The 18,515-nt window shown below is 43.2% G+C and overlaps 1 protein-coding gene across 4 annotated transcripts in view; it reads right to left on the bottom strand.

Moving 5' to 3' along the window:
* Positions 1–10,919: 10,919 nt before the first annotated feature.
* The window catches only part of PRICKLE2 (prickle planar cell polarity protein 2), a 278,984-nt gene continuing 271,388 nt past the window's right edge, over positions 10,920–18,515 (bottom strand). For all 4 annotated transcript variants that reach the window (XM_029050890.1, XM_007668265.3, XM_007668266.4 and 1 more), the window contains one exon: positions 10,920–17,742. In XM_029050890.1, coding sequence (XP_028906723.1) covers positions 16,868–17,742 — 875 coding nt within the window. In that variant the 3' untranslated portion in view covers positions 10,920–16,867. The remainder of the gene's footprint in view (positions 17,743–18,515) is intronic.

The raw sequence follows: 18,515 nt of genomic DNA, 5'->3' as shown, positions 1-18,515 counted from the left end.
TTTACACAAGCTGCCTCTACTTCCTCCCTTCCAGCTCCCACCTCAACTCTCTACAATCCTCTTTTTGCTCCCTGTACTTCAGGGAGGTTTTTTCACCAAATCTAATAGTCTTTACTCCATCATTATTCTCCTCAATCTCTTGGTTGCCTTTGACATCGCAGACCACCCCCTTCTCCTGAAAACACTAATTTTGGTTTTTCTGACTCTGTCCTTTCCTGGTTTTCCTCTGACCTCTTTGGCCTTTCCTTCCTTCTAATAATAATAATAATAATGGTATTTAAGTGCTTAATGATAATAATAATGATAGTATTTAAGTGCTTACTATGTGCCAAGCACTGTTCTGCCAGACACTGTACTAAGTGCTGGGGTGGATACAAGCAGATAGGGTCCCTGCCTCACCTGGGGCTTATAGTCTCAATCCCCATTTTACAGATGATGTAATTGAGGCACAGAGAAGTGAAGTGACTTGCCCAAGGTCACACAGCAGACAAGTGGCAGAGCTGGGATTAGAACCCATGACCTTCTGACTCCCAGGCTTGTGCTCTATCCACTACGCCATGCTGCTTCTCAGTTCTCTCTTGTGGGCTCCTCCTCTGCCTCCCACCCCTAACTTTGGAGGTGCCTCAAGTAACAGTTCTGGGCCCCATTCTGTTCTCCATCTACCTCACACTCTTGTGGAGTTCACCCGCTCCCACAGTTTCAACTACATCTCTCCAAAGATGACGCCTAAATCTACCCCTGACTTCTCTCCTTATTAGCAATGTCGAATTTCCTCCTGTCTCCAGGACACTTCTACATGGATGACCCTCCAGAACATCAAGATCAACATGTCCAAAACTGAACTCATCCATCTTCCCTCCCAAATTCTCTCGGCCACCTAATTTTCCCATCACAGTTGACAGCACCCATACTCCCCACATCTCAAGACTGTGACTATGAAATTATCTTTGACTCCTAATAATAATGATTGTGGTATTACTGTGTGCAAAGCAGCTGTACGAATTGATACACTCACTATAGGCAGATCAGACACAGTCCCTGTCCCACGTGGAGCTCGCAGTCTAAGAGGGAAGGAGAATAAGTGTTGAACCCCCATTTTACAAATGAGGTAACTGAAGCACGGAGAAGTTAAGTGACTTGCTCAGGGTCACAGAGCAGTTATGTGGCAGAGCCAGGATTAGAACCCAAGTCAGAACCAACTCCCAGGCCTGTGCTCTTTCCACTAGGCCATGCTGCTTCTCTCATTTTCATCCCACTTAGTCTGTCACTAAATCCTTTTGGTTCTTCCTCTACAACACTTTCAGAATCAATTAGTGGTGCTTATTGAGCACTTACTATGTGCTGAGCACCATACTAAGTTCTTGGGAAACTACAGTAGAACAGAGTTAGCAGGCACATTCAATAGCATCTCTCCTCACCTTGCCGCCCTATCCTCTCTTCCCACTCTCGATGATCAGGTCTCCGCTCTCAACTCCACCCTCTCTACTCATCTTAATTCTCTCACCCCCCTTTCCCTCCGCCGCTCTCGCTCCACTAACCCACAGCCCTGGATCACCTCCTCTGTCCGCCTCCTGTGCTCCTATGCTCGAGCTGCTGAGCGCTGCTGGTGAAAGTCCAAGCACCGAGCCGACCTCACACATTGCAAATTTATCCTTTCCTGCCTTAACTCTGCCCTCTCCTCCGCCAGGCAAAACTTCTTCTCCTCCCTCATCGACACCCATGCCCGTCACGCCCGCCGATTGTTCCGGACCTTTAACTCTCTCCTTAGGCCCCCTGTTCCTCCCCCTCCCCCATCTTTCACCCCCAATGATCTGGCCACCTATTTCCTCACGAAAATCAACACAATCAGGTCTGAGATCCCCAAAGTCACCCCTCCGCCTCTCCCCTCCGCCCCACCAACCCTCTCCCCTACTTTCCCATCCTTCCCTGCAGTATCCTCAGAGGAGATCTCCTCCCTCCTCGCAAGTGCCGCCCCCTCCACCTGTGCCTCGGACCCCATTCCCTCTCACCTTATTAAAACCATCGCCCCTGCCCTCCTCCCTTCCTTAACTTCTATTTTTAACCACTCAATCTCCAATGGCTCCTTCCCCTCTGCCTTCAAACATGCCCACGTCTCCCCCATCCTAAAAAAACCCGCTCTTGACCCCACTTCCCCCTCCAGTTATCGCCCTATCTCCCTACTACCCTTCCTTTCCAAAATCCTAGAACGAGTTGTCTACAATAGATGCTTAGAATTCCTTAACTCCCATTCTCTCCTAGACCCCCTCCAATCTGGCTTCCGTCCCCTCCACTCTACTGAGACTGCTCTCTCTAAGGTCACCCATGACCTCCTTCTTGCCAAATCCAATGGCTCCTACTCCATTCTAATCCTCCTTGACCTCTCTGCTGCCTTTGACACTGTCGACCATCCCCTCCTCCTCCATACCTTATCTCACCTTGGCTTCACGGACTCCAAACTGATTCTCTTCCCCTCTTCAAAACCCTACTTAAAACTCATCTCCTCCAAGAGGCCTTCCCAGACTGAGCTCCTCTTCTCCCTCTACTCCCTCTGCCACCCCCCCTTTACCTCTCCACAGCTAAACCCTCTTTTTCCCCTTTTCCCTCTGCTCCTCCACCTCTCCCTTCCCATCCCCACAGCACTGTACTCGTCCGCTCAACTGTATATATTTTCATTACCTTATTTATTTTGTTAATTTTGTTAATGAAATGTACATCGCCTTGATTCTATTTAGTTACCATTGTTTTTATGAGATATTCTTCCCCTTGACTCTATTTATTGCCATTGTTCTTGTCTGTCCGTCTCCCCCGATTAGACTGTAAGCCCGTCAAACGGCAGGGACTGTATCTGTTGCCGACTTGTTCATCCCAAGCGCTTAGTACAGTGCTCTGCACATAGTAAGTGCTCAATAAATACTATTGAATGAATAGCCCACAACAAAATTATAGACTCGAGGAATCCCTTCTTTCTCTCCATCCAAACTGGTAGGATGCTAATCCGGGCACTTGTCTCCCAACTCAACCACTGCATCAGCCTCCCCGCAGACAGGGTGGCTTAGTGGAAAAAGCATGCACCTTTGAATCAGAAGGACCTGGGTTCCAATCCCGGCTCTGCCATGTCTGCTGTGTGATCTTGGGTAAGTCACTTCACTTCTCTGTGCCTCAGTTACCTCATCTGTAAAATGGGGATTAAAACTGTGAGCCCCACGTGGAAAAGGGGCTGTGTCCAACCTAATTAACTGGTATCTACCCCAGTTTAGAACAGTACTTGGCACATAGTAAGCACTACAAGTAACATAATTATTATTACTTTCTCCAATCCCATATTCCACCATTCTGCTGCTGAGATCATTATTTTAAAACATTGTTCTGTGCACATTTCCACACTCCTCATGTTTCTAATAGCTGATTGCCCATTCTTCTCTGCTTCAAGCAGAACCTCCTGACCACAGCCTTCAAGGCACTTAATCAGCTCTCTTTCCCCCTACTTACCTTCACTCCTTTCCCACTACCCTGCAGCTCACACACTTCACTCCTCTCAAGCCAACCTCTTCATTGTACCTGTCTTCCACTGCTAACCTCTTGCTCATACCTTCTGCACTGCCTGAAACTCCCTCCCCCTTCCCACCTGGCAGGGCACAGCTGTCTCCATTTCAAGGTTTTTCTGAAATCACACTTTCTCCAGAAGGCCTTCCACAATGCTGAACTCTCCACCCTTTTTCTCCCCCAACTACCACTTCAGCACATCCACATCACCTAAGCACTTTGGTACTCCCCTCCCCATGCCTTCCCAAAGCCCTCATTGCACTTATGTAATAATAATTAATAATTATGGTATTTAAGTGCTTACTATGTGCCAGGCACTGTACTATGTATATATCTTTATGTTCTATTGCTTCTTCCTTCTTGTAATTTATTTTAGTGTCTGTCTCCCCCAGTAGACTGTAAACTCCTTGAGCACAGGGAGCATGTCTACTGATTTTACTGTACTTTCCCAAGCGCTTAGAAAAGCGTCCTCAAGCAGCATGGTGGAGTGGATAGAGCACGGGCCTGAGAGCCAGAAGGTCATAGGTTCTAATCCTGTCTCTGCCACATCTGTTGTGTGACTTTGGGCAAGTCACTTCACTTCTCTGTGCCTCAGTGTGATCTCATCTGCAAAATGGGGATTGAGACTGTGAGCCCCATGTGGGAGGAACTGTGCCCAACCCTATTTGCTTGTATCCATCCCACTGCTTAGTAAACACTGGCACATAAGCCTGGCACATACTAAGTGCTTAACAAATGCCATAATAATAATTAGTATTATTACAGCGATCTACATGCAGTAAATAGTGAATACTATTGATTGATTGATTGATTTTTGGGAACTTTGCTATGCCACAGCCACCTGACAGAACCAATGGGGCCCTGCTAATACTTCTAGAGGATTCCATAAAAGGAATGAGGATAGACTACATGTCTATACTGTAGATAAGCAGCATAGCTTAGTGGAAGGAGCACGGACTTGGGAGCCAGAGGTTGTGGGTTCTAATCCCAGCTCCGCCACATCAGCTGTGTGACTTTGGGCAACTCACTTCACTTCTCTGTGTCACAGTTACCTCATCTGTAAAATGGGTATTAAGACTGTGAGCCCCACGTGGGACAACCTGATTACCTTGTATTTACCCCAGTGCTTAGAACAGTGCTTGGCACATAGTAAGCACTTAACAAATACCATTATTATTATTATCACACTGCATTCAAAACACATATTTCAGTCTTTGGTTAGACTATAAGCTCCTTATGGGTAGAGAACATATTGCTCTTGCTTCCATATTTCCCAGGCACTTAGTACTGTGCATTGCATCCTGTAGGTGCTCAGTACTACAACTACTAGTCTTTCAGGCTTCATTCTATTCCTCTACCCACCCAACTCAAAGTTTAGTGAGAAATATCTGGCAGGAAGCAAGTTGCAGAGAGCCTATGTCAGTGTTCCGACCGGATGGAATATGAGCACCTGAATTTGAACAATACTCACCAGATATAGACATTTTCTTCAAACGTTTGAAAATTAGTGATGTTTCCATGCAATCAGAGGTTTATTTGGAGGGAATTCATGTGGAAACTGCTGAGTACGAAGAGCAGCTGCTCTTGGTGACAAGGGAAAGGGAAGGAAGTGGGTGAGATTAGAGCTCCTCCCAGCAGTTTGGTGGAGGATAGTATGTAGAGAGTGGGTGATGTTGGCTCCTGATTGGTATATCTCAGTTTGCATTTGAGTCCCATCCCATAGTTCGGCATTTCTGAAGCATTTCTGTGATTTATGGAAGTGGCAGTTTTGGCCTAGTGAGTAGATAGAGCATGGGCCTGGGAGTCAGAAGGACCTGGGCTCTAATCCTGACTCTACTGCTTGTCTGCTGTGTGATCTTGGTCAAGTCGCTTAACTTCTCTGGGTCTCAGTTCCCTCATCTGTAAATGGAGATTAAGACTGTGAGCCCCATGTGGGACAGGAACTGCATCTAACCTGATTAGCTTGTATCTACCCCAGGGCTTAGAACAGTGCCTGTAACATAGTAAGCGCTTAACAAATATCACAAAAAAAAAATAGAATAAGAAACTTTGATAGTGACCAATTTAGGAACTAAGCCTAGTTTGAAGTTCTTTGGTCATTTTTCTTTCCTTTTCCTAGTTAGGTCTGGTGCCTTTATTCTTTTATTGGCATCTGCTTTCAGGCTCTCTATTTCAATATTAATTTCTTACTCAGCTTGCTTTCTTGCATTTTCTGCCCCTTTCTCCATTCCGAGTCCTTCACTTGAATGAATTCCTGGACGCCATCAGGAAGGCATAGTTTGTCACTCTAAGACTATGGTAGGACCACCCCTGGAAAAGTTTGTGCAGTTCTGTTTGCAACATCTCATGAAAGTGCACAGAGGTAGAGGATGGTCTCTAAGATGATCAGAGAGGATGGAGAAGTGCCTTATGAGGACTCACTGAAAAGATTAGGATACTTCAGTATGGAAACATGAAGGCGGAGGAGGGTGTGGGGTTTTGGGTTTGTTTTTTTTTCTGATTTCTGTTAAGTGCTTACTATGTGCCAGGCACTGTACAGTGCTGGGGTAGAGACAAGATGATTGGTTAGACACAGTCTCTGTTCCATGTAGGGTTCATGATATTAATCCTCATTTTTGCAGATGAGGTAACTGAGGCACAGAGAAGTGAAGTGACTTGCCCAAGATCATAGAGCATACAAAAGGCAGAGTCAGGAATAGAACCCAGGTCTTCCTGGCTCCCAGGCCCGTGCTCTTTCCACTAATAATGATAATGGTAATTGTTAAGCACTTACTATGGGCCAAGCACTGTTCTAAGTTCTGGGATAGATACAAGTTAATCAGGTTGGACACATTCCCTGTCCCACATGGGACTCACATCTAAGTAGGACGGAGTAGGATTTAATCTCTATTTTACAGATGAGATAACTGAAGCACAGAGAATTGAAGTGACTTGCCCAAGGTCACACAGAAGACAAGTAGCAGAGTTGGAATTATAACCCAGGTCCTCTGACTCCTGGGCGTGGCCTCTTTCCACTAGGTCATGTAGGAGTGAACCCAGAATTCTTGTTTACTTAATCCTGCAGCTACAGGACTGAAATTCAAAAGTTGAATTTTTGAATTCAGTTCAAAACAACAAAAGAAAAGATTTCATCACACATTGGGTGGAATATAAAATTTACCACCTTGGGAAATGGAGATGGTAGAAAATAACAGTAGTCTTCAATGGGTTTCTAGCAGTAAAATTTGGATGTAGAGTGAGAAGCAGTGTGGCCTATTGGAAAGAGCATGGGCCTGGGAGTCAGAGGACCTGGGTTCTAATCTTGGCTCTGCCAATTGCTCTGCCAATTGCTTGCTGTGTGACCTTGGGCAAGTCACAAATGGATGGTGCTGTGCAATCCACTAGTTCTGTAGTCAACTCCTTCATGCAGGCTCACCATCCTGAAGTCCTGGGACTGAGGCTCATCTGTCATTCTCAGTGAGAAGACTCCATCATCCTCATTATGATCATCTACCCGCTTGACAGAAGCTTTCTTTGAAAGGGGTTCCTAGCTAATTATTCATCTTGTGCAGGCCTTAAATTCAAACACCAGCACAATTCCCAGTGATAAAATGTATGAGTAAATGTCTTGGCAGTCAGTCAAAAGTTTTGGAAGACACATAATTATACATTTTTCTAAATATCTTTAGAGAGCTGGGTGAGTCAGATTTACTTTTCTTTGGCTTACATGTGGCATTGATAATGTGAACATTAAACCATCTCAATTTTGGATTGTTCTATGTTTCCTAGGAACTTTATTTACCCCAGTAAAAACTTCCCAAATGGCTAGCATTTTCTGTACCACTCTGTATAACAGCTCAGCATTCCCGCCCAACATTCAATCAAGCTACATCGCCAGAGGAGCAGCGTGGCTCAGTGGAAAGAGCATGGGCTTGGGAGTCAGAGGTCATGAGTTCGAATCCCAGCTCTGCCACATCAGCTGTGTGACTGTGGGCAAGTCACTTAACTTCTCTGTGCCTCTGTTACCTCATCTGTAAAATGGGGATGAAGACTGTGAGCCTCACGTGGGACAACCTGATTACCCTGTATCTACCCCAGCGCTTAGAACAGTGCTCTGCACATAGTTAGCGCTTAACAAATACCAACATTATTATTATTTCCAAGTATAGCAATACCCTTCCAGATCCATCTGCAGGAAATTTATCAGCACCAATTAATCAGTCGTACTTATTGAGTGCTTACTGTGTGCAGAGCACTGTACTAAGCACTTGGGAGAGTACAATATAACAGAGTTGGTAGACACATTCCCTGTCCACAATAAACTTACAATCCAGAGGGGTAGACAGACATTAATATGAATAAATAAATTATGGATATGTACATTAAGTGTTGTGGGGCTGAGGGAGGGGTGAATAAAGGGAGCAAATCCAAGTGCAAGGGTGATGCAGGAGGGAGTGGGAGAAAAGGAAATGAGGACTTAGGGAAGGTCGCTTGGAGGAGATGTGCCTTCAGTAAGGCTCTGAAGGTTGGGAGTGTAATTGTTGGATATGAAAAGGGAGGGCACTCCAGGCTAGAGGCTGGATGTGAGCGAGAGGTCAGCAGCGAGATAGATGAGATCGAGGTACAGTGAGTAGGTTGGCATCAGAGGAGTGAAGTGTGTTGGCTGGGTTGTAATAGGAGAGCAGCAAGATGAGATGGGAGGCGGCAAGGTGATTAACTACTTTGAAGCCAATGTTAAGGAATTTCTGTTCGATACAGAGGTGGATGGGCAGCCAATGGAGGTTCTTGAGGAGTGGGGAAACATGGACCCAATGTTTTTGTAAAAATATGATCTGGGCAACAGAGTGAAGTTTGGACTGGTGTTGGGAGAGACAGGAGGCAGGGAGGTCAGCCAGAAGGCTGATAGAGTAATCAAGGCAGGATAAGATAAGTGCTAGGATTAATGTGGTAGCAGTTTGGATGGAAGGGAAAAAGGCAGATTTTAGCGATGTTGTGATGGTTGAACGGATAGGATTTAGTGATAGATTGAATATGTGGGTGGAAAGAGAGAAATGAGTCAAGAATAATACCAAAGTTTTGGGCTCGTGAGACAGGAAGTTTGGTTGTGCTGTCTACAGTGATGGGAAAGTCAGGGGGAAGATAGGGTTTGGGTGTGAAGATAAAGGAGTTCTGTTTTGGACACATTATGTGTGAGGTGTCGATGGTTCATCCAAGTAGAGATGTCTTGAAGGCAGAAGGAAATGTAAGACTCCAGAGAGGGGGAGTAAAGGGCTGGGGGTGTAGATTTGGGAATCATCTGCATAGAAGGGGTAGTTGAAGCCCTGTAAGTGAATGAATTCTCCAAAGGAGTGGATGGAGATGGAGATAAATAGAGGTTTTCCTCTCAATTTGGGGATTTTGAAGAGAACCTTGAGGGAAGGACAGCCTCAATCTACCATAATCATTTTCTGAAATGTTTACAAACTTTTCATTCTTTTGCCATTAAGTCTTTTCCTTTGAGAGTGATGGTGTGCTTTATCTCAAAAATCAGTGAGTCTCACTATGGAAACATGTAACTGCTAGTCTTTTGTTGAGATAGCTGTTAAAGTATCCTGCTGCCTATGATTATGTGTCACTAGCTTAACTTTTTTTCTAAACCTCACCCTGTTTTCCTCTTTGGAATATCTATATATCATGTCTTCTGATAAGCTCTTGTTCTTGGTTACAAGTCTGGACTTCACTCTCTTCCAGATGAAATTAGTTGTACAGAGAAGTCATGCTGGGAGAGGCTCTGCCGAAGGGCTTATGTCTCCTATTATAGGCCATAAAATGATCCTAATGTTCTACATACACGGTGTGCCTGCCGCTCTCCAAGACACTCTTTAGTGCTTTCAGGCATTGTAATGAATCCTCATTGCTTTGAAGTAGGTGTGGTAAAAAGCCCTTAGAGACTTTCCTTGGGTCACACAATGAGTCACAGACAGTGCCAGAAACAGGCTGCTTGACCTTTAAACTCTGCTCACTGGATGCCTCACCAATGGGCCTAGATTAATAGTAGCAGGAGGAGTTAATTCTCAAATGAAGTGATTCAGGAAGGGTAACACTCCTAGATTTTTAATATAAAGTTGATGAGATTTTAGCGACTTCTTGTCATTCATCTGGAGCAACTTAGTTCACACAGCTGTCAAAGCTTTCCAAGCAAAACCAGGCTTATCTTTCACAGCCAGAAAAAGTAACCAGATTCATTGCCTCACCATAGACTTCACAGCTTTCAAGAGTAACATACTGAAAGGACCATTATACTATTTCTGTCAAGGATGAACTTACTCTTCAGACCCAGAAAATCACTGTCTAAAGGCACTTCACTCTTCCCAGGAGATCAAAGAAACTCATACAGTTAAGGACCGGGGCCAGATGGCTACAAAAACATGGCTTTATGGCTCCAACTGTCTCTTTCAGTGGTTTGCTTAGAAGTGGTTTGGGACTGATTTAATATCAGGCTATTTTTTTAGGTTTTTTTTTGAAGTTAACTAATTTACATGGCCTGGATGAAATTGAGAAGCCAGAATTATTCTACATGTAGCAATATTGTAGGGTGAAAAAAGAACTGTGGAGCTAAATACATTTGTCTTCTTGGAAATCTCAATTCTCAGGGTGAAGTCAAGGAATTTAGAATAGAGCAGGTTTATAAAATAGCCAACTATTAAGACATTTTCAAAAGGAGTTACAGCAAATTCACGCCCTTAGGTCATAGGCTTTTTTTCTCTATACTGTTTAAGTCCTTCTGAATAGTAAGGTAGGGATTAGGGAGGATCTTTGGTCTTTCAGCTCTGTAGGGGCCCCCTTCAGGGGTCATTGAGCCATTGACTATTTTCCTGCACTCTAAATGGGGGAAGGGCTAGAAAAGGTGAGTCTTGTGATTCTTAAGTACCAAAGTGTATTGGACAGGCATTTGTTTTTTCACCCACAGTTGTACACATGAATAGGATCTCACTGTCAGTAGTGTCATCTCCACAAAGGACAGCTGGCTCCTAACTGTTCCCTATTGGCTTAAATTTAGACTGTAAACTCCTTGCGGGTAGGAAACTTACCTGCCAGCTCCATTGTACTGTACTCTCCCAAGCACTTTGTGCGGTGCTCTGCACACAGTAAGCGCTCAACAAAAACCACTGATTGATCGACGGACTTTCCTAAACTCTTAACCCTACCTAGCACAAGGGAGAAACAGGATTGATATTATTGATAGTGTACTGCCTACTTCCAGGAATCAACTTCAGGAATACCATTCCAAGAGATCTTCATTCAAACAGATCCAGTTTAACCTTCACAGTGTGATGCGGCCTTTGGCCCATGTGTATCTTTCTCAGGAGCAAATGTCTAAAGCTAACCCTAGGCCAAAAATCTGGAAAGCAGGAGAGTTCTGGGAAAGATGGCATCATTTCTTTTATTCAAATTTTATTGGAAGTTTACAAATGTGTTACAGACATCAGTAAAACGAATATCCATTTCACAGGGCACAGAGCTCAAGCAAAATGTTCAAATAGTCTCTGGCAGACAGCCTATATTCAAGGCCCAAAGCAGACTCTAAACACATAGCTTGGCATTTTTTTTAAACTCTCCAGCACAGAATTAGCTCCACCTCGCCTGCTCAGTTCCTTTGAGATTTTGTTTATGCATTTGAAATAAAGCATGAGGAAAGGAGGGAAAAAATCCCCTTAATGAAGGAATCCTAGTGTCCGGGATGGGGAAAAATGCCAATGCTGTAATTTTCAAAGTTCCTAAAAATATAACCAAACTCTGTCACTTGTGGGTTTGGCTGCAAGCTAGTGAAAATGTGCCTAGTAGATAAATTGGGAGAAGCACACAGAAAGGGGAAATTCCTTTCAACTGAAGCTTTTTTGTTAATAAAGTGTCCTTGTTACACAATGTTATGCATAATCTAATTATAGACAAGTCCAGGGCAATGGACTGTTATCAGCCACTGTGCAATACATAATCTTCAATAGGGGCAGTGACATTCTAGAAATTCCTCATCCTCAATGGGAGAGGTCATTAGCTCATGTTTTCCCTTGGGTAACACATCTCAACTCTCTGGCTTTATTGCCTTTATTACAAACATTTTTCCCCAGGTAATCTAGTTTTGCCAGCAGGAAATAAGTTTATTAAATATTACGGCTCAAACCAGTCAAATCTCTTATGGGATTTTAGTACTGATTAGTGTTACCAATCTGAATATTATGAGAAAGTAGAAAAGGCATATAATGTTTCCTGACCTAGTACTACCTTTGCTGATTGTAGGAACTATGAACTAGTCACGCAGAGAATGGATACATTCTCCACTAATCTGCAAGAATTACCACATGTTCCATCATTTCCAAACCTGAAAAACTATCTTGGGTCGGAAGTTAGTTCCAATGGATTCTTTCTGGATACATCATTTTAGACCACATTGTATTTAGTGAATAAGGAAACTGAAACATTTGGCATTAGTTTCCCCAAATTTTAATCCCTTTCACAACTTATTCTAAGCCATTGAAAGTGTTGATGGCAATCTTAAATTCCAGATTTTCCTTCCTGCATTAAGCCAGGCAAAGTGAAGTGGAGAGTTGAGTAATTAATTTTCTCGTAAATTTTCTCAATAGTAATTTAGCATTTTGCGATCTGACAATTGAATAACTGCTCCACTTCATTTCCAATTCTCTTCCCGCAACCCCAAGTAGAATAGAAATGGCCTCTTTTTTTGGAGGTTCACATTTCTTCTAGTTTCTAGTGGAAAAACATAAAAATCAACTTGTATGGGGCTTTAGTATTTCTGATAATTTTTGTCCTTAAATTCCAGTTGGAAATAGAACAGTGATTAAGAATAAAATAGGAAAATAATTCCCCAAAAGTTGGTTAGCAAACAGGATCACAGCTGTAGCAAAGGACAAAGGAGTTAGCTTTACTTACAATTTCCAGAACCCACTGGGACATTCTGGGAGGATACTGACTCCTCTGCCAATGATGGGAAAGCTCCATCCTTCTTGGGGGTGAGGTCGAGTTTTTCTGGGGATGGGGCTAAAAAAAGGCAGTCGGTTTTGACCTTGCTGTGGTGTACTGTGTCTGCCTAGTCCCCTGAGACCTAGCCAGAAGAGATCTTCATGCAGTAAAGTACATTTCTCGACTTAAGACCAGAAGTGAAGTTAGGGAGGGTTAATTTGGCTTATCATAGAGGGAACCCTGTTTCCAGGCATTTCCCCAAGCAAGCTCTAAGGCAGCCGTATGACCAAAGCTCATGCTGTCTGACCTGTTAGTCAGATTTTTAGCTTGGCCCTGATGGTCTTGAGCCCCTGGGGCTTTCTATATTACCTCGAGTGTTTTCTGTGTGACCCTTTTCAATTTGGGGTACTTATTTAGTCCCGATTATGATAGTTAGCTTGTTTGGGAATCATGACTGGGGCCTGCACAGATCTCAAACTTGGATCCTGGGTGGAGTTCCTAAATCCATATCCTACTCTAGGAGCTCTAATACAGAATGGATAATTTCTATCCCAATTTGGGGATACAAAGCTCAATGGCCCCACTTTTAATTTGAGGCAAAAGCCTCATGAGAGTCAAATAATTGGCCTTCAGACAAGTTGGCAAAGAAAGTGTCTGAAGAAACGAATTACCATTTTTTCTTAATCAAAATGGTCTCTCTTTGGTAGGCTGACATGGCCACCCTCCAACAGGGCTTTTCTGCTTAGAAGTGTGCTATTTTAGGATGGATTAGCATGGAGAATACCTAGTCCCCAACTTTAAGAGAGTCTTGCTTGAACTCAACCATGCACTACCTACACAAGATACTAAAAAGCAGAATACAAGGGCAGAAAGATTGAAAAGTACATTGGGTGTTCTTCACCAGTTGACATTTTTCTTTCCAGAACACATCACACAAGATTTCCACTGGGCAGGAAGCAAGAGCAGCTGCAAAGGGACCAAGTAATGGGGAGGGTAAATGTGGACTGGGACTAAGGAAGGGAGAGGTGGTGGATGGCGATATGGAAATTGTGTAGCTAACAATAAAGTGATTTCTTCTGGCACTGGGAGGGTGGGATTATGGGAACCCTCTGCTAATTTCTCTTCCTTCATTCGCATTACCCAGCTTTGCCCTGTGTACTGAATGCTATCAGAGGGCCTCTTGCCTTTGCATGAGAAACAGAGTTTCTAGAACAAAGCCATAAAAGACAACTAAGACCTTTGCTCTGGAAGTTTCTCATGTACATTTATAGCACAATTTGATCCTGAATCTCTCTCTTCAAAAATTATCCTTCAAGTAGCCAGTTATTTCAAGTACAGGACCTTTAGAATCACCCTTATCAAGTCTAAATGTTTTTCAAAGATGTAATCTTACTGTTGTGCCTATTTTGGTTGCCAGACTGAATGCTTTCCAACTGTTCAATTTACTTCTCTTGGCAAAGAGCTCAGTCTCTACTGAATTCTGTGGCCACAGCAGATAATCTTTACTCTTCAATTCTGCAGAGATGAAATTTGCAATGTTGGTTAAGAGAGAAGTAAAGTTGGCATCTACAGGACCTGAGGGTCCCAGGAAGGATCACCTCTTGGGATGGGCTTCCTGTGCAAAATAAAAATGGTCCATGAAAAGAGTAGTACAGCAGTGCCTATTCTCCAAGTGCAGCCGGTGAGTATAACTGATGATCATTGAATTAGTAAAGTACTGAAGGTAATCTCTTACTATTTATGAATAAATGGGAAATCTTGACCGGAAAAGAGAAATGCAATAAATCTTTAGAATTAGTCAGCATTTTCATTTCAGGTCTTTTGGGTGTCACCTCCTATAGATGAGCTAATGAAATTTGAAATTATTTCATTTGGTGGGACTGATCTGTTTGCTAATGTATCTTCTAGTTGATGAAACTTTATTTGGGAAAGAGAGGAATGCTTTAGGATTACTTGGATGCAAACTTCCAATAAATTGTTCATTGGAAATGGAGGCACAGTACTGGCAATTTGAGGCACAATTTGAACAACTCTAACACCATTTTGTCTTTCCTCCCTCCACTCCTCCAGTGATAATCACTTCATCAAAATGCCTTTTCATTTCCATTAACTAGGTCAGAACTCCAAAGTCTTTTCATCTAATCAGAAATCATCCACTTACTAGAGTGGTGTGCACATTATTTCTTAATCAGTTTGCCAAGCAGTTTACAAACTTACTATACAAACATAACATTGAATTTTCCAGAGGCTCAGATAATTAATGAAGCGCTTAAATATGAAACATAGCATGCAGAAAACTGCCACAACCAACATCTGAATTTTTTAAATCAATGACAATGAGTTAAATGTTATATTTATACCCAAAAAGCAAATTATTTCATATATCCTGCATTGAGTGCCATATATGTACTTTAAAGCAGCGGTTCTTTAGCCTTCTTTTTTGCAGACCCATTTTTGGATGGTGTCTGAAAATCCATGTCTCACTTTCGCTTAATAAAAATACTAGAAAACGAATGCATTATACTGAAAAGTAACCACATTCACCTCAACATGGCAGATTACCAGTTAGATACTACACATATTACACTTACGGTATAGTTCAATAAAATGTTGGTCCTCAGCTGGATTATTTTAACTGCACAGTTTTTTTTTTTTTGTTTTTTTTGTTTTTTTTAGGAGGTAGGGGAAAAAGGTGGGGAAAGACAAATGATAGGTATTTCACTGGACTTCAGTTTAAAAAGAATCAAAGCAGAAAATCGATTTCAATAAAACAGCACCACCACAGCTGGTCTGTTTTTAGCAGAGACACACCTTTTGGTCTTGTTTCCCTTGGGTCAACATTCCAAGTATTCTACCTGGAAATCCTGCTTTTACATTGAGACTTCTTTCAATGCAAGTGGAATCAACACACTCTTCTTAGCCTTATTCTGTGCTCTACATACAATGGCTCTGAAATTTCCTATATTCAGAACTGTCTACAGGGCAAGGGTGAACTGACACAGCCATTTTCCTTCACCCCAGTAAACTGTGCAGGCACCTCATGGAGCCACATCTCATTTGACTGTAGATAAGTGGTGAAAGCTCTTCTCTCTCCCCACGTCATCCCCTCAGCCCCCTGCCCCTTTCTCTGAGGCCCGACTACCTGCAGTGTACTGACCCATTGGTTTAAAGCACGAAAGAAATGAATTCCGAAATGAGCCACACTTCATGTGATGCTTTTCGTTTGCATTAGTTCCAATTACTCCTTCGCTTTAAGGTAAATAGGTTCTTGGTCTAAGGCAGCATTCCCGCTGCCTCAGGAAAGGAAAGCAGATAACATAATCCGGGAAACAACAGCACCAAAAAACAATTCCATACTCAAAACAACATCATGCTGACACCACACAATTGCACCATTTACATTTTTAATGTCCCCAAGTAATAGCTCAAAGATAAGCAATTTCAAGGTTCTCTGTAGAGATGTCATTCCTTGTCAAACTTGGTTGTCTTCTTTTTTACTGATATTGGCTAGTTTCTCAAATTCCTAAAAGTTTAATTTGCAATTTTCAAACTCTCCTGTCACTTGACAGAGAATCCATTCTACTGAAAGTATGAGCAAACTTCAGAAAGTTTGAGGCTCCTTAAAACTGAATGAATTATAAAATGCTGTGTATGCATAATATATGTATCTAGGCTTACATACATATATATACACATATTTATGTATACACATATATGTGTGTGTGTGTGTGTGTGTGTGTGTATATGTATATATAATTTTCCAGCCTCAAAAAAGCCAAACTGTAGTCTTTTGAAAACTGTCTCGATACATAATAGGTTTGATGTAGAATTTAAAAGTTATGGTGAAGAACCACCTTTTAATTCTACTTGAAGACAATGTTGGATGTGCATGCAATTTCCCACTGATTTCTAAGATATAGAAATGCCTCTGATATTACAAAATACAAAAATATTTGATCAGAACTCTCATTTACATTGCATTTACAATGAATATGCAAATAACTTAGTCTTGGATACTGTCTTAAACAAAGTACTTACTGAAAAGGAGTAAATGAAAATGAGAGAACAGAAGAGTGTATGTGAGCAGCAAACAGTTATAGTGGAAGAGAGTGGTAGCTAAACATGGATCTGATGGAAGGAGGTGGAAGGACCAGAACAATCTAAATAATATCACGGTTTAAAGTGTTTCCAAAGTGAGATGTGCAAACAAACAAACAAAAACAAAAAAACCCCACCATGCCAAGAAGTACGAGTACATATAGAAACTAATCTGTAAACTTGCCTCCATCTCAATCGTCAAGGCTTTTTGTTTAAAAAAAGCACTCTAAAATCAAAAACAGTGCAAGTTTATGAATGTACATTCCCAGCACACACTTGCCCCAAGTGATTAGGATATGATACAATTTTTGCTCTTTTGTCTTTTCCTGCTGTGTAGCTGTCCTCTGCCCCCTAACGTAGAAGACTTGGGGACACCATACGAGCCGTATTTGTGCAGCAGCTCCTCGCTGGTGACATAGCGCAGGCGAGCTGGCTGTGGGATGGGTTCTCCTAGGAAATAACCCTCGTTGTCAGATTCAGAAGAGGAGGAACAAGTGGAGCACCAGTCATACTCAGCAAAATAGGGCCTCCATCTCTCCCCAAAGGCATTCTGCAAAGCCAGGTCCGACACAGTCCGTGGGCACTGGCTGTAAAGCTCTCTTCGCGGGCCCGGCTCCATGGGCTCTTGGCAGCTTCTCTGGCGCATGAATTGGTCATAGTCCTCTCTGGCTCTCAGGGCAGGTCTCTCTTTCAACCGACAGAGAGCCTCTCGTTCACTGGCTAGATGGAGAGCATTGTCTGAGCGAGAACGCCGGGAGCGTCTGGACCGGTGAGGGCGGAAACGGCGGTTGTCATCGCGGCTGCTAGTTCGTCGCCGGGTACGTTCACTCATTGGTGGAAGCCTGACCCCTTCCTGCCCGGGCAGCTTGCTGCCTCCCATCCCCCCTTCAAAGTCAAAGCTCTGGTGCATTCTTCCATGGGATTGCAGGTCTCGGTACCCAATAGGATTAGCCAGCTGGTGGAGGTTGCCCTCCATGTCTTGGTACTGTTGCGCAGAGAGTAAACTGCGAACAGACTCTGCACTTCGAAACTGCATGGAGGAATTGAGAGTTCCCATGTTACTCATTTTCTCCGAGACATTCATCCCAGAGTCTTTGCTCAGGTCAGGCATTGAAAATCGGGACAGGTGTTCCTGGCGTTTGGCACCACCATCAGCGGAGAGTCCTGAGGAGTAAAAAAAATAATAACAATAATAATAATAATAATTGAGAGGGTTAATGGTCAAGCATGTGTACCATGGAGAAAAGCCACAGAACAGGGCAGTGACAGGGACCAACATCCTCCACGTAGTTGACGTATAACAGGGGCCCTTTAGCCTTAAGGAAACTCAAAAAACATGACAGGTTGAAAATGTAGTCATTTCCCACTGGGAGGCATTGGGGTTATCCAGAAGGAAAGTTGGATGGACACTTTTCTTTTGCCAATGCCTGCCTATGTTACCCCGTTGCTCCTTCCTGGCCTACAGTTAAGCACCTCTCAGATGCTGGGCCTCATTCTCTGGTGTAGAAGGTGGTCCTTCGGGGGTACATATGGTCTTTCTGGCCATTTAGCCAATTGCTGCTCCAAGGCACTGAGTGGTGCCTCAGTGGCCTGATGGGGTGAGTGGAGGCCAGGGCACCATCCAACACACTGCAGGACTGAGCGCCTAAATAGCACCCTTCGGGCCTGACAAAGAGAGTGTGTCTCTCCCGATGTGCCACACCTTCTGGAGTGCCTTTGCTTCTGAGCAGCAGGTCAAAACGTTCACATCGTACTACAGAGATGACATGGAAAAAAAATCTACTTCAGTTCAAGCCCTGTCAGAATATCAGTTCTTTCCACCTGCTCCTCCCAGCTCATCTGTACCTCACTCTCAACTCTTCTGCCTCCGACCTTTTGTTCATGACCTTCCTCCTACCTGGCACTAGATTGTAAGATCCTCCACTAGATTGTAAGGA

The sequence above is a fragment of the Ornithorhynchus anatinus genome, chromosome X1 (assembly GCF_004115215.2).
Source record: "Ornithorhynchus anatinus isolate Pmale09 chromosome X1, mOrnAna1.pri.v4, whole genome shotgun sequence".
Taxonomy (NCBI): domain Eukaryota; kingdom Metazoa; phylum Chordata; class Mammalia; order Monotremata; family Ornithorhynchidae; genus Ornithorhynchus; species Ornithorhynchus anatinus.
The sequence above is the reverse complement of the archived record's forward strand: the minus strand, read 5'-3'. Positions and strand labels throughout refer to the sequence as shown.